General features: G+C 49.2%; 1 protein-coding gene across 3 annotated transcripts in view; it reads left to right on the top strand.

Annotated features, from left to right (window-relative positions):
• PRKCA (protein kinase C alpha) overlaps window positions 1–12,587 on the top strand; it is a 402,290-nt gene extending 389,703 nt beyond the window's left edge. For 2 of the 3 annotated variants that reach the window (XM_073235816.1, XM_036997046.2), the window contains one exon: window positions 6,101–12,587. In XM_073235816.1, coding sequence (XP_073091917.1) covers window positions 6,101–6,265 — 165 coding nt within the window. In that variant the 3' untranslated portion in view covers window positions 6,266–12,587. Of the gene's footprint in view, window positions 1–655; window positions 704–6,100 lie in introns of all 3 variants that reach the window. The other variant, XM_036997045.2, reaches the window with a different exon arrangement.
• Window positions 12,588–12,850: the final 263 nt, after the last annotated feature.

Genomic DNA, 12,850 nt, shown 5'->3' with positions numbered 1-12,850 from the left:
CATGAAGAAAGATGAAATAGAGTGCATGCTTTTATTCCACAGGCTACAGCCCAAGATAAGCCGGAGCCTTTGACCTCACTCACATGTGGCTGTCACACTCATTTATGTGTGGCTTATAGCCCGTGTCTATCAGCAAACCCGTCAGCAAAGTGGGTGCCCTCCAGACCGGAATCGGCCCCCTCTGAGACTGGCCCCAAGGTGGCAGGGGAGTGAGTGCTGTTTAATTTTGCCGGAGAAACCAAAGCCTGTCTCCAGGCTTTCACCCCAGGTGATGCTAGCAGGAGTTTGCAAAGGAGCTCCTGATTCTTTTTTAAAACTATCATTTAAATACTAGCTCTGAGTGGGGAAACAGCTAAGCAGTTGGAAAGGATGTAAAATGAAAAGATGCTCTTTCCCCTTCCCCAACTGCTAGTCCCACTATTCACTCTCTTTTATGTAACCGTCCAGAAAGTTGTATGCATGCGCGCACATGTACACAGGCAAGGTTATACCAAACATTCTGTTTTGTACCTTGCGACTTTCACACGTTGTGTCTCAGAGGTGTTTCGGGGTCAGCTCATGTGGGTCTGTGGCACCCTCTACACGGGCCAGTTCAGGGGGCGGGGGGTGCTGACTGTTTTCCAAATACTCTCCCCTGTCCGTTCTTATTCTCCAGCCTTTCTGTACCAAAATGCACTGGCTTCAGTGGGCATCCAGGCCTTCGGTGAGCACATTTCCAGAACTTTGAGTGGCTAAATAAGCGAACTAACCTCACTTTCTAACCCTCAGCGTGTGCTCCTGCTTGTGTTGGGTCCTGCACGGAAGACCATTCCTTGAGCATGCTGATCTTAGAAAGGACAGACCCATGGCTGCTGCTCAGCAGCCTGACCCCCTCGCTGGATGGTTCCACAGTGTGGACATGACCTCGCAGGAGGCCCAAAGCAGGGTGCACCCACTTGTTTCTGCTGCTGGTTGTTTAACTAAATGAAACAACACAGCACCGTGAGTCAGAGCGTCAAGCACCGACGTTGGCACTGTTCTTACTAACACACTCCCCTAGGGCCACGGCACGGGGCTACAGTCAGCCCCTAAACCCAGGACTTGAACTTGAGGTCCCCCTAAGACAAAGCCCATCCTGCTGCCTCTAGAATTGCAGGCGACGTTCCCCACCTTGTAAGTCTCCTTCCTCCTTAGCGCTGCAACTCGCCTTTCCTCCTGGCTTGCTCTGCGCTCTGCCTGCTCTTCTGGGGTTGTTTGGTTTGGCTTTAAAATGGCAGCGTTTTCGGGCTACTCACACATCCCCTAATTCCCATACCAGCGACCGTGGGGTTATATTCCGCATGACTGGAGCACCAAGGTAAAGGACAGGGTTGGGACCAACGCATGTGTCGTCCGAGGCCACCGAGGAGCTCACTTCGGTAGTGCAGGCTCAGTCCCACCCCCACAGCCCTTTACACGGGATGCAAACACGGTTTGCACTCGGCTCTCAGGCCAATTTCTACCCGTTCCCACATCCCACCTGGAGTCCTCATCTTTCTGTGCTTTTTGTCACATCTTTACCTGGGGTTTCTCTTGGGCTCATTTTATCGGTTGATGATTTTACCAGATGGGTAGGATGTCAAACCAAGAAAGGGGTACAGTCCTAAATCCAGGGTGGAGGAAGGGAGGTAGCTTGTTAACAGTGTTCACTCACCCCTCACGTATGGCTCGCACACCTTCTACCTGCCGGAGATGTGCCAGTGTTGTACCTCAGGTCTTTACAGTGTCCTGTCCTTAGAAAGCGTCACACACACTAATTCCTTTGTTTTTACACCATCCTTGGAAGGTGTATATTCACATCCCCATTTTATCTTTACAGAGAAGTACAGTGAGTTGCCCAAACCTGTACCCTGCACTTGACCTCTGGTTGGGCGCTTCACCCCACTGTGCCCCCCTCCCCCCTTGAGAAAACACATCAAAAGTTGTCCTATAAACGTAGTCATCATCCACTCCCTGTAGCAGAGGAATGGTCTGGGCTCAGGCACCAGCTTGGCTGGTCTGGGTCGCCTCCTGCCACCCCCTGCCTGCTCTTTGTCCCACACCAGTTGTGTGACACATCACATCCCAGATGGCCAAAACCTCAGCTGGTAGAAGGTGCGAGTAGCCTTTGGAGGTAAAGGCGCTCCACACCAGGGGTTTGTATTTGCTCACAAGTAGCAAATGTTGCCTTTAGCCACTGTGTACCGTCAGATGGCCTAGAACTCCGAGGCCATGGGCAATCCACACCTGCCCGTTGGCCCACACTGCAGGGACGCTGTCTTTCCTGTGGCCTCGGTAGTAACCTTCCTGCATCGTCCCCAAGGAGTGCTGGGAGGATGTCTGGAGCCTGGCCGCACTGTTCACTCCCACCATCACTCACCTGCCCATTCACGTGTCCACAGGCACCACGAGGTGCCCTGGCTCTGGGCCTACTCAGACCCCAGCTGGCACCGGGACCCACTGCCCACAGGCTGACGGTTATGAGTAGGGTTGGCTCAGAGGTGGCAAGAACAATCTTTTCTGTGTTAAAAATACAATAGCTTGTTGAAGCCACTGTCTGTCTTTTCCCTAAGGATCCAAAAAGCACTTTCATTATCCTTTGCAGTAGGTGGTGGTGGAGATAGAATTCTAAGTAGCAGAATCTTAAGTACTTCAAGATCTCCAATTTGTCTTCAAGGAGATTGTCTCTTTCTGGGCCTAACTTTGATAACAGTTGTGGAGGGCTCGTTTGTAAAGCATTAAGGGAATGAAAAACTCCAGATGAAAAACTAAGCATTATCACTCACAGGACCAAACCTGGGGTAAAAATAGCTGTGCTTGCCCTGCGCCTGCCCCCCTGGTGTGGGGGAAGCGCCTTCTCTCTGGTGTGATCTCTCTCAGAATAAAACGTCCTCCTGGGTCTTGCACCTCATCTGACCCTGACATTCAGCCTCCAGCTTTTCCGGGCCTTTCTTCTCCATGGCTTGCTGAGATACTCAACAGGTGCTGTTTTTATTCTCAGCCCTCAGCCTGTCCCAACCACAGGTGTCTCCATCTAAGTGAACAGGTTTAAGAAAGGCTTTCATTTATTAAAATGTGATTTCTTTCTTTGGGGACCAGGGGGCATTCCAAAGAGAGTTAGAGGGAGAAAGAAGGGGAAAGCTTTCTGATGGCAGGCGGTTTTGAGATGGACGGTTGCATTCCCGTCCCTATAATCACAGAGCCGTGTACAGGCTGCGCAGGTCTCCATAACTCCCCCTTAGCTCTGGGTCAGCAGCAAAGCGTGAGTCTTTAGGCAAGGAGGGTTCCTGCCCCATGTGTTACACTACTTGGCTTTCCAAGCTCAGGCAGCCCTTAGGAGTGATCCTCCTCTGGACACCAGCTTTAGAATTTGATGTCCCTGAGTATCCATCCCTATCCCCAGGCTTCTCAGTGTTGGTGTTTATAGGTCCCCCTTCTAGGTCTTGGGAACTCTTAGTTTTTTATTTCTTTGCAGTTAAGCCATGGCTTTTGGAACTTCCCGTTGGAAGATGATTTGTGAATACCCTGCAGATGGCACTCAAAGGAATGGTCAGACCTGTGCAGTTTTCCACAGAACAGATGGACAAACCTAGAGCTAGATGGGGAGATCACCAGCTAGTGAGGGACATTATACGTGGGCTGGCCTTCCTCATCCTTTTAAAGACTTCACCTTGAATTTTTTCCCAGAAATTCCTTTTTGCTCAGCTTGCATGGCTAGTGAATAGCAAAGGGAATGCAAATGATCTCTTTTTAAGGGAGCACAGGTCTCAGCCTCCAGAGCACTGAAGTAGATTCACTTGAAATCTTCCAGGCCATAGGTGTCGATTAACCAGGTTTCCAAAGGACCGGCTCCTCGAAGCCAGCTCTCCTGGGGCTGTAAGACTGGCTCACAACACGTTTGCCTGGAGCCTGTGCAGCTTCTCCATTCTCTGCTCTCACATATGCCCATTTTGCCATTCCTTGTTTGACATCCACGTTTTCCCACACGGTGACCTTGAGACCTACTCAGCCCTGCATTATAATCGTGGCGCTTCCTGGGGTTTCTCCCCAGCAGCACTGTTGACGTCCGGGGCTGGGTCCTTCTCTGTGTTGTGAGGAGTGTGCTCTGCACTGCGCAATGTAACAGCCTCCTGACCTCTACCCGCTGGATGCCAGGAGCACCCCCTGTCCACGGCAGGGCAGCCAAGCATGAATTCAGGCATTGCCACATGTCCCTGGGGTGCGGATGGGGGACACAGAGCTGTCCCTGTTTGAGAACCACTGGTCCATCCAAAGGAGGCCTATTTCTTTAGCTGTTGTCATCACTGCAGTGTCTGAAGTTGGTTCCTGTTGGTTGATTTTGCTGATGAATCCAGTGCAGACCCCTGATTAATTCTTGAGAAGAGACAGTGTGCCTCCTTTCTTCCCCGACATGATTTTGAATGGCTCAGAATGGCCTGAGCATGTGGGGGGACGCAGGTTCTGCTTCTGCTGACCTTTGCTTTGGAGGCTCTTTGTGCCGGTCCAGGGAAACGCACATGGAAATGGAGAGCGTGGAGCGAACGCGGGAGGGAGGACCCGGGTGACGAGCCAGCCTGCTATTCGCCATGGCCTCTGTAGAGCGACTGGAAGGGGCCCAAACAATCCCTGCCTCCCAGCCCCATCCCACACACATGACCCCCACATACCCGCCCTGCAGTCACTGGTCTGAACTCTCCTCCAGTGGAGAGCAGGTGGTCGCTTATGAAAAGGAAAGCAGCCCCAGAAATGAAAGACCTTCCACAGGCTCTTAGGGGCAGGCTTCATTTGATGGTAAGAGGGTGGAAACAGCAAACAGAACTAGATTCTCAAGATGGGGAAGCAATGTGAAAGAAGAGGTGAGAACAGAGAGCCTGTGAGATGAGTCTGACCCAGCAGAAATAATAGGAACAGAGTTCTCACCCGGGCTGGGCTCTGTGCAATACACAGGACCTTTAACATTCTTAGCAGCCCAGAGAGGAAGGGACGCTGCTCTCCCCATTTTACAGATGAAGGAATGGGGTAGACCCCACTTCACAGCTTACCTAGGGCCATTCTCTGTTAAAGACCCAGGAAAACGTAGTTCGTGTAAAACTTCTGCTGACTCTGGACTAATCCGTGCTGCCGTGCAGTAGCAGCAGGTAAAGGGTGATCATTTGCAACACGTGGAATATCATGATTTGTATCACCGGTGCAACTCCCAACACACCAAGTCATCCTGGGGGCTTTGACATGCCACAAGCTCTGGCTTGCTAGGAAAGTGAGGACACCCCTGTTCCTATTTGGGAGGGGAGGGCTCCCTGCAGTGCTGTGGAAGCTGCTGTGATTCTCAGAGCCTCTAACAGGGGGCCTCTGTCTGCAGCCCCATCAGCGCCGAGTGCCCTGGGGGACCCTGGAAGACAGGAATGTTCAGGACAGCAGACTTTTCTCTGCCTCTTCAGGGCACCAGAGCAAACCCCCTCCAGCCTCGGACCACCCTACGAATGAACTCCATGGCTTCCAATTGGACAGACATATCTAGATATGCTGAAGGCCAGCTGGGACCAAGGGTCAATGTCCCAGCCTGACTGCCACACCCACCTCAGTATTGGTGGAAGATTATTTTAGGGGCTGAGGTTTTAAGGACCTCCCAGTTAGAAAACAAGAGCAGTGTAGCTTTTACTTTATTAAAAATATGGTTGCAAAGAACCAGCCGTAGGACAATAATCACAGCCTCTCAGTTCAGGGGTAACTGCCTGCATTCCCACCCAACATCCTGGCCTCTCCAGATGGAACCGGGTTGGTGGCACTGTGCGTGTGGCATCTGTGCTCATGGCCCCGTTTGCTCTGGGAGGTAGAGGCAAAATAAAGGAGGCTGTGTCCTTTCTGTTGCCATCCTGGCAACAGTGCCTTTGCACATAGGGCTTCAGTTCCAGGGATGGTTCAAGATTTGCATTTGAGCGACTCTTGGTTATTATTTGCTGTGCCTGGCTTTTGAATCCAATAAGCCTGCAAGTTTTCCAAATTCTTCCTGCCTAACCAGCCCTGACTCCAAGAGGCCATGCACTGCTTCCTGTGTTTCATGATACTTACGACCTTCCCCTCTTCTGCTTTATTTTCCCCACAGTGTGGCAAAGGAGCGGAAAACTTTGACAAGTTCTTCACACGGGGGCAGCCTGTCTTAACGCCGCCGGATCAGCTGGTCATCGCTAACATCGACCAGTCCGATTTTGAAGGGTTCTCGTATGTCAATCCTCAGTTTATACACCCCATCTTACAGAGCGCGGTATGAAACTCACCAACGAGAGCAAATGCCTCCCCAGCCCCCAGCCCCTCGCAGTGGGAAACAATCCTAACCCTAAAATGTTAAGGCCACAACCTTTTTTCTTGTTCCAGACGGAGGCCTGAAAATTGTAGGGTTCTTAGTCCAAATATGATCAACTGTACAGGGTCTCTCTCTCACAACCAAGAACATTATCTTAGTGGAAGATGATTCGATGTACAGCGTCCAGTTTAATTATGTAGAAGTCACATCTGACTGTAGGTTAACCCCTTCCAGAAAGCAAACAGACTCTTGCCCTCTTTTCTGGTACGATTTGATATCTTTTCCATACCCTCTTGTCTATTCATTTTCACCATTGGGATGCCCCCAGCCAGAGATGTTAAAATGAACCTGCCCCAGTCCAGTGGGCTGGAAACATCTCCACCCAAGATGTCTTTGGAATGAAAAGCATGGGGGAGTCCAGAATGGGAGCAAGGCAGGACCGTGGGGGACAGGGTGGGGGAGGCCTCCAAGCACCCGCTGCTTCTGTTCTCTGCCTCGATGGACACGGTCCCTGGAATCCGAGGGACAAATCTAGTCCCACTGGTGACTCATTTGCAAGCCCACTGTTCCCAAATGTTGACAGTCATCACCCAATCATGGTCCAGTGGTCACCCCATTTTAAAAAAGAAAATATGAGAGTCGGGTGAATCCACCTGGTACCCTACTTGGTTGATAACTCTCTTGATACTTGTATTTCCTTTTAAGAGGCCAAATCTTCTAAGGACTTTGCTAAAGGAGCATGTGAAATCATTTCAGATCAAGGAAAAACCAGTGTGTGTGTATGTTCATTTTAATCTCTGGGAGATTTTTCTGTGATCAGGGTGCCATCAGCAACCATGCCACTATTCACGAGTGTTGTTAGCCAACCCCCCACACCAGTGTTTTGCTACCTATTTCCTGAGAAGCTGAAGTGTACGCCCCCTCCCCTTTTGTACTTATTTATTTAATAGGCTGAAGTGTCATTTATGAGAGTACAATGTACAGTAACTTAATCAAAGTGTTGACTCTAGCATCAATCCCTTTTGATTGATTTCCCTCCCATCTCCAGCCTTTGACATCCACTTAGGGATGAAAAATAATAACCGTTTTGGTCCCCATTTCCAGTACATGCTGGATGACATGCCTGAAGCCGTAGAATCAGGAAGCCCGGATGCATATCAACTCAAAGATGTTTTATCACTAGAAGGATTTTAATATGTTTTGCTAATGCATCATGCAATGAATTTTGCATGTTTATAATAAACCTTAATAACAAGTGAACCTATATTATTAATATAATTGTATTGAGTATAAAGAGAGTATTATAATAATTTTATAAGACACAACTGTGCTATATTTGTGAAGGCTCTTGTTTCTAATCTCTTATGATTAAGTTTTAGCTTAATTCTTTGTAATGTGCTTTGCCTCCCCTCCCCCCCACCATGCATACCCCCATTGTATGGGATACATTAATTTTTTATCATAGATCTAATTTCAAAAATGAATGACTACATGATCAATTAGGCATATATATATATATAGAGAGAGAGAGAGATAGATATATGTATGTGTGTGTATATATATATATATATATGCATATGATTCTACCTGTAAACAAAGGTTTTGTTTGGGAGATTATTTTTGAGATGAGACTCGATCTTAGCTTCTTACCACCACCCCTGGCCCTGGCCCGGCTCCCCCACCACTCTTCTCCTTGGGGAACAGCAGAAAGTGTTTGACTCTGGTATGCCTAGTACGTTTCTGCAGGCATGCTGTCATCACAGCCCAGGCTGGACTTTGTTAGATTTGTTCTTCCTTTCAGCCTTGTTACTGTCAGTGACTTGGGGTGGGAGGGACGGGAAGAAGCCCTTCAAGTGTGTGCGTGGCGTGGCCACCCCAGAAGCCTGCTGTCCATCTTGCTGCCCCTGGAACAATGTACAGACTTCATGAGACGAAACCCCCCACAGGCCGGGGCACAGCTGTCCCCTGGAGCTCTTCACAGACTCTTCAGGAGCTGCATTGTCTTCTGTTGCTTGAACCCGTCTTTCCAGTCTTGTGAGGAGCACCTCTGTGGTGAGACAAGGTCCTCGGAGAAACCAGCCTCCTGCACCAGAAGGAACATTCAAAATGGAATGTTCAGTCCTTAGGGCTGCTCATTTTCCACTTCCCCCTAAAAGCATCTGCTAGCTAAGCAACCCCCATTTTAATTCTCTGGCTGTTTGCCTGAAATTCACATACCACATAACCGCTGAAGGGTCTTCTAGGTGAGAGACCTCATCTATCCTGGGAACCCTTGACTGGAGGAAGAGATGGGGTGGGGGATGGGTCAGACAGGGCACAGCAACTCCTGCCTTCTTTCTTGGACTGGGGACTCGAGAGCTCAAAGGGGGCCCCAGCACACCCAGAGCTATAGACCTCCTGGTCAGTGCATGGTTTGGGGGACACTTCCCCACCAGGTGCACCCCATTTGGTCTAATAGAAAGGGACCAGTTCGTAGAAGGAGCTTAGGAGATGAGCTGGTCACCGTGTCGCAGAATGGAGCCACAGCAGGACAGATCACCAGCCACCCCCCGGGAGGTGAGCACGTCCCAGGCAGGAGCGCGTGGGGCTGTGGACCGTGAGTTCCCTGGTGCATGCTGCCGCCTGCTTATTATAAGCCAGCAGTGGGCTCGGGCTTTCCCTCAAACAGCCAGCACATTTCCAAGTTATTCACATTTCTCTAGGAAGCAGCTTCAGCCTCTTAGCTGAAGTATTCTTTCAGAATCTCTGGCAAAGTTTTAAATGAAAACACCCTGTCTGTGGGACCCAGGACTTTGCCTGAAGGACAGCAGGCTTGAGGACAAACCTGGGGAAAAAGAGTAAAAATGAGGGCCCAGGGAAGTGTTAGCGTGATGTGGCCCGTTCAGTATGTTGCTATGTACTGAATTTAGATAAAGGCCAGTGCTTTAAAGATCTGAGCAACCCAAGACAGTTATTGCTGAAAACAAAGCATGCGGGTAACCATTAAAAACTGTTAGCCACCTAATCAATTTATAAAATTCTCCGGCATTGTCCCACATCACTGGTATTGTGTGAAATAAAGCCGCTGGGAGGGGGCCACTGCTGTAGCTGCAGCAGCCCTGCAGGAGCCCTTGAACAGTCAGGTCCCTTGGGGGGCCCTTGGGAAGTGCCAGCCCTGCGCACTGCCCATATCTCAGGCCCCCCTGGAAGAATCTAGTGGTCTGGGTCTCTGCCAGCTCATCTGTAATTCCAGAAAGCCATTCAAGTCGCCTTGCTTTATTTCCCCTTGAGAGATGGCTGCTGCTCAGCGGTGGAACTTCATCTGTGGCTGCAAGCCAACCGTCTGGCAGCCCTTCCCCTGGCGTCTCACCTCAAGCCACTAGGCGCTTGATTGGGAGTAGCTGGCATGTGCTGTCAGGTGCAGCCGTCAGAAGGTTAATGGGAGGTTCGCTCAGGCAAGAACGAAATCAAAAGGTCGGGATGAGCCCCCAGGAAACAAAATGATGGCTCTTCAGCACGTCTGCTTTACCCCTATGACCTGGTGTGCGTTAATGCAGAATCACTAGCTTTTCTTGAGATGTATTAGGCTTTCTTACTGGGAATTTTGGCAGAAAGTCAGAGGGTTAAGATCTTTGGGAACTTGACCTGAGATGGTTGGTTAAAGATTATGAAAGACCAAAATTAGTGCAGGCCAGCAAATGAAGGGTAAGCATGTGTCTGAGCTACAGCCCTTAGGAGCACGTGGTGACATGCTGGAATGAGGGGACAGCCCCCCACGAGGGCCCCTTGTTGGTGCTCCAAGAGGGGAGAGGTTGGTAGACTGAGGTCAGCACGGACTTCAGAGAAGTGCACCCAGAAGGATGCTTACAGGGCGGAGCCAGGAGGGAGGGGACAGAGAGGGCTTCCCGGGAGGAAGCTACGGCCGTGTCCCATGGCTTCCCATTGGAGGTCATGTGTGCAAGTGAAGGTCCTTGAAGCCGAGCTTCCTGCCAGGGACACATAATCCCTTCCTCCTCAGAAAACGTCTCCCAAGTGCCAACAGCATCCTCCCCAGCTCCCGACCTTGGAGTGTCTCACAATTCTGGGGGCAGAGCCAGACCCCCCGGGGTACCCTGGAAGCCAGTGAGTTCCCACACTTTCGCTCTGTGGCTTCCTGCGGGAATTATGGCCCCTGGGAATGGATGGAGAAGGCGTAAAAACAACTACCGCCACCACCATCCCACCTGGCTCCACCGAGAGGAGAAAGCTGAGGTTTTTGCTGGGGCTTGTTTTCTCAGTCCCGAACAGGGGGCAAAGTTCCTAAGTGGCTCAGAAAGGCAACACCACCTGACAGTTATTTTCTCACTTCAGTCTTATGAAGCACCTATTTGTTGTGCGTGCGTATCACACCGTTTCCTGTTTCTTTTAACCCAGCCAGGCAGGAGTGCCTGTTCCCCCACAAAGGCATCCAACAGTCCTGATTGTGAAATGGACACTGAACCAGGGACCCAAAGGACAGTGACCCTAACGGTTACAGAACAGGAGAGTTAACAGTGAAGGAAAAAGACCTTCTGGTTATTAGGGACTATGCATTAATTTGACAACAAGTATTGGGAAATATTTTTAAAACATCTTCCTTGAGTTTCTGGGGTACATTTAATGAAAGACACCAGACTCAACATTTCTGTCATTTCCCATTGGGACTGAGGCAGCAAATCTGGGGATGCCATATATTTTTGCTGTTAGAAGATACAGAAAATTGGGAAGGGTTACCGGAGTTATACATGGGTGAAGGCAGTCGTCTAGGAACAGTGTCAGTCACGATTTGCGGATTCTATAATGTCAGGGACTCTCTGGGAGGGTGGGAACCAGTATCCGTGTGCCTCTGATCTGTGTGGTCAGGTGTCAGTAACTGTGAAAGTGAAACGCAGTCTTCGAACAGCCTTGCCTTGACCCTCCTAAGGCCCACAAATTCCAAAGACTTTTTTTTAAACCTTAAGGAAGAAATTGACTTAATTCTGATAGAACAACTGAACATACTGGGCTATTTGTACTTTTTTTATAGAGAACTTTAATAACTCAATTCTTCTTTAAAAATGAGTTTTTAAAATGAAACTACTGACAGTTTCATAATATTCCAATCCCATGGAGCCTATAGGAGGACTCAAATGGGGTCAGCTAGGGTGCCCCTGACCTGCCCTCCCACTGCAGGATTTTCCATGCCAGTGGGGTACGGAGTCCACCTCAAAATGCCTGGGAGTTTAGGTGGAAGGTGTTGGCAGACTAATGCCCCCCGTGTTTTTAATAGACACTGGATACAACTGTCTGAGGTCTAGAACCTTGGGCCATGGGAAGGCTGGCTTTACTGTCCTCATCCAGATGCAGCCCTAGGGTAACATTCTCAGGGTCCTGGAATCTCCCTTTGTCTGGAGGCTGTGACCAGCATTTGCCATGGCAGGGAGGGCACTTCTTCAGCTGTGCCTCAGTCCCCGAGCATCCCTAGGTCTCTCACACTCCGTGAAAATTAAGAGATGCCCTAGAAGGATTTTGCCCATTGGGCAATCCAGAAATACTTCAGCCTCAAGAGGGAAGAGGTGGCATCCAGTGCCCCCACTGGCACCTGTCTCACAGACATCCCTTACGTGAGTAGACAGAACCCTACTTTTCGGAAAATAAGTATCCAGTCCACTTTCTAAGAACCTTTTTTTCTAAAGACGAATGGTGGCTTTGCATTTTCCAATTAAACAATTGTGTCTTTGTCTCCTCTGCTCAACTTTAGGAGTATTTATTCCTGTGATTGTCTGTAGATTTTTGTTGATACTCTTCCCGGAAGAATGTGATCCTTGAGGGGATTAGTGGATTATTCCAAATCATACATAAAGGCAATTATATTTTTGAGTCCAAATGGTCTGAAAATCCACCGCGTATGCCCGTCTTTCAGGTTTTTCAGAATACCTTTCATAAATGGTCAGAAACATTTGAAATCATTGCTTTTGCTACATGATCTTTTTGGAGAGGCGAACGACGTGCCATGTTTAAATCATTTATTTGAAAAACATCATGTAAGTCCCACATTTGTATGGAGGAGGAAGAGGAGAGATGGAGGCTGAGGCGGTTCCTTCTGTGTAAGCATCTACTGACAAAATGTACAGGCCATTCAGCTGTCGAATAACATTTGGTTTCTGGCAGGCGAGATGGATGTACACTTAACTGCATCACTTTCCTCAATCTGTGTAACCTCTGATCTTTGTTTGCATGCTATGCTTTGTTAGATACATTCATTGTAGTTTGGAGGCAAGTGTGTATGAATAAATATAATGATTATTCTGTAGTGTACTTGGTCTCCTTTGCCTCCCTTGATGGCATCATAATCACTGTTCGTTAAGTGTTCACCTCATGGCATCTGACTCTGGACACACTCTGCCGAACCCTTTCGTCTACTGTCCTGTTGCATGCGTGTCTTTCCATTGACTTTCACTGTTTTTTTCCTTCTTAAAATACTTCATGCTTTGCATTGAAACCTAAACAGTTCCTGGCAGATCATTTATTCATTTATCACCCGCTCATGGAGCCCATGCTGGAGGCCAGGAGGTG

Source organism: Manis javanica, chromosome 4 (assembly GCF_040802235.1).
Source record: "Manis javanica isolate MJ-LG chromosome 4, MJ_LKY, whole genome shotgun sequence".
Taxonomy (NCBI): domain Eukaryota; kingdom Metazoa; phylum Chordata; class Mammalia; order Pholidota; family Manidae; genus Manis; species Manis javanica.
This window is presented reverse-complemented; position numbering and strand designations above follow the sequence as displayed.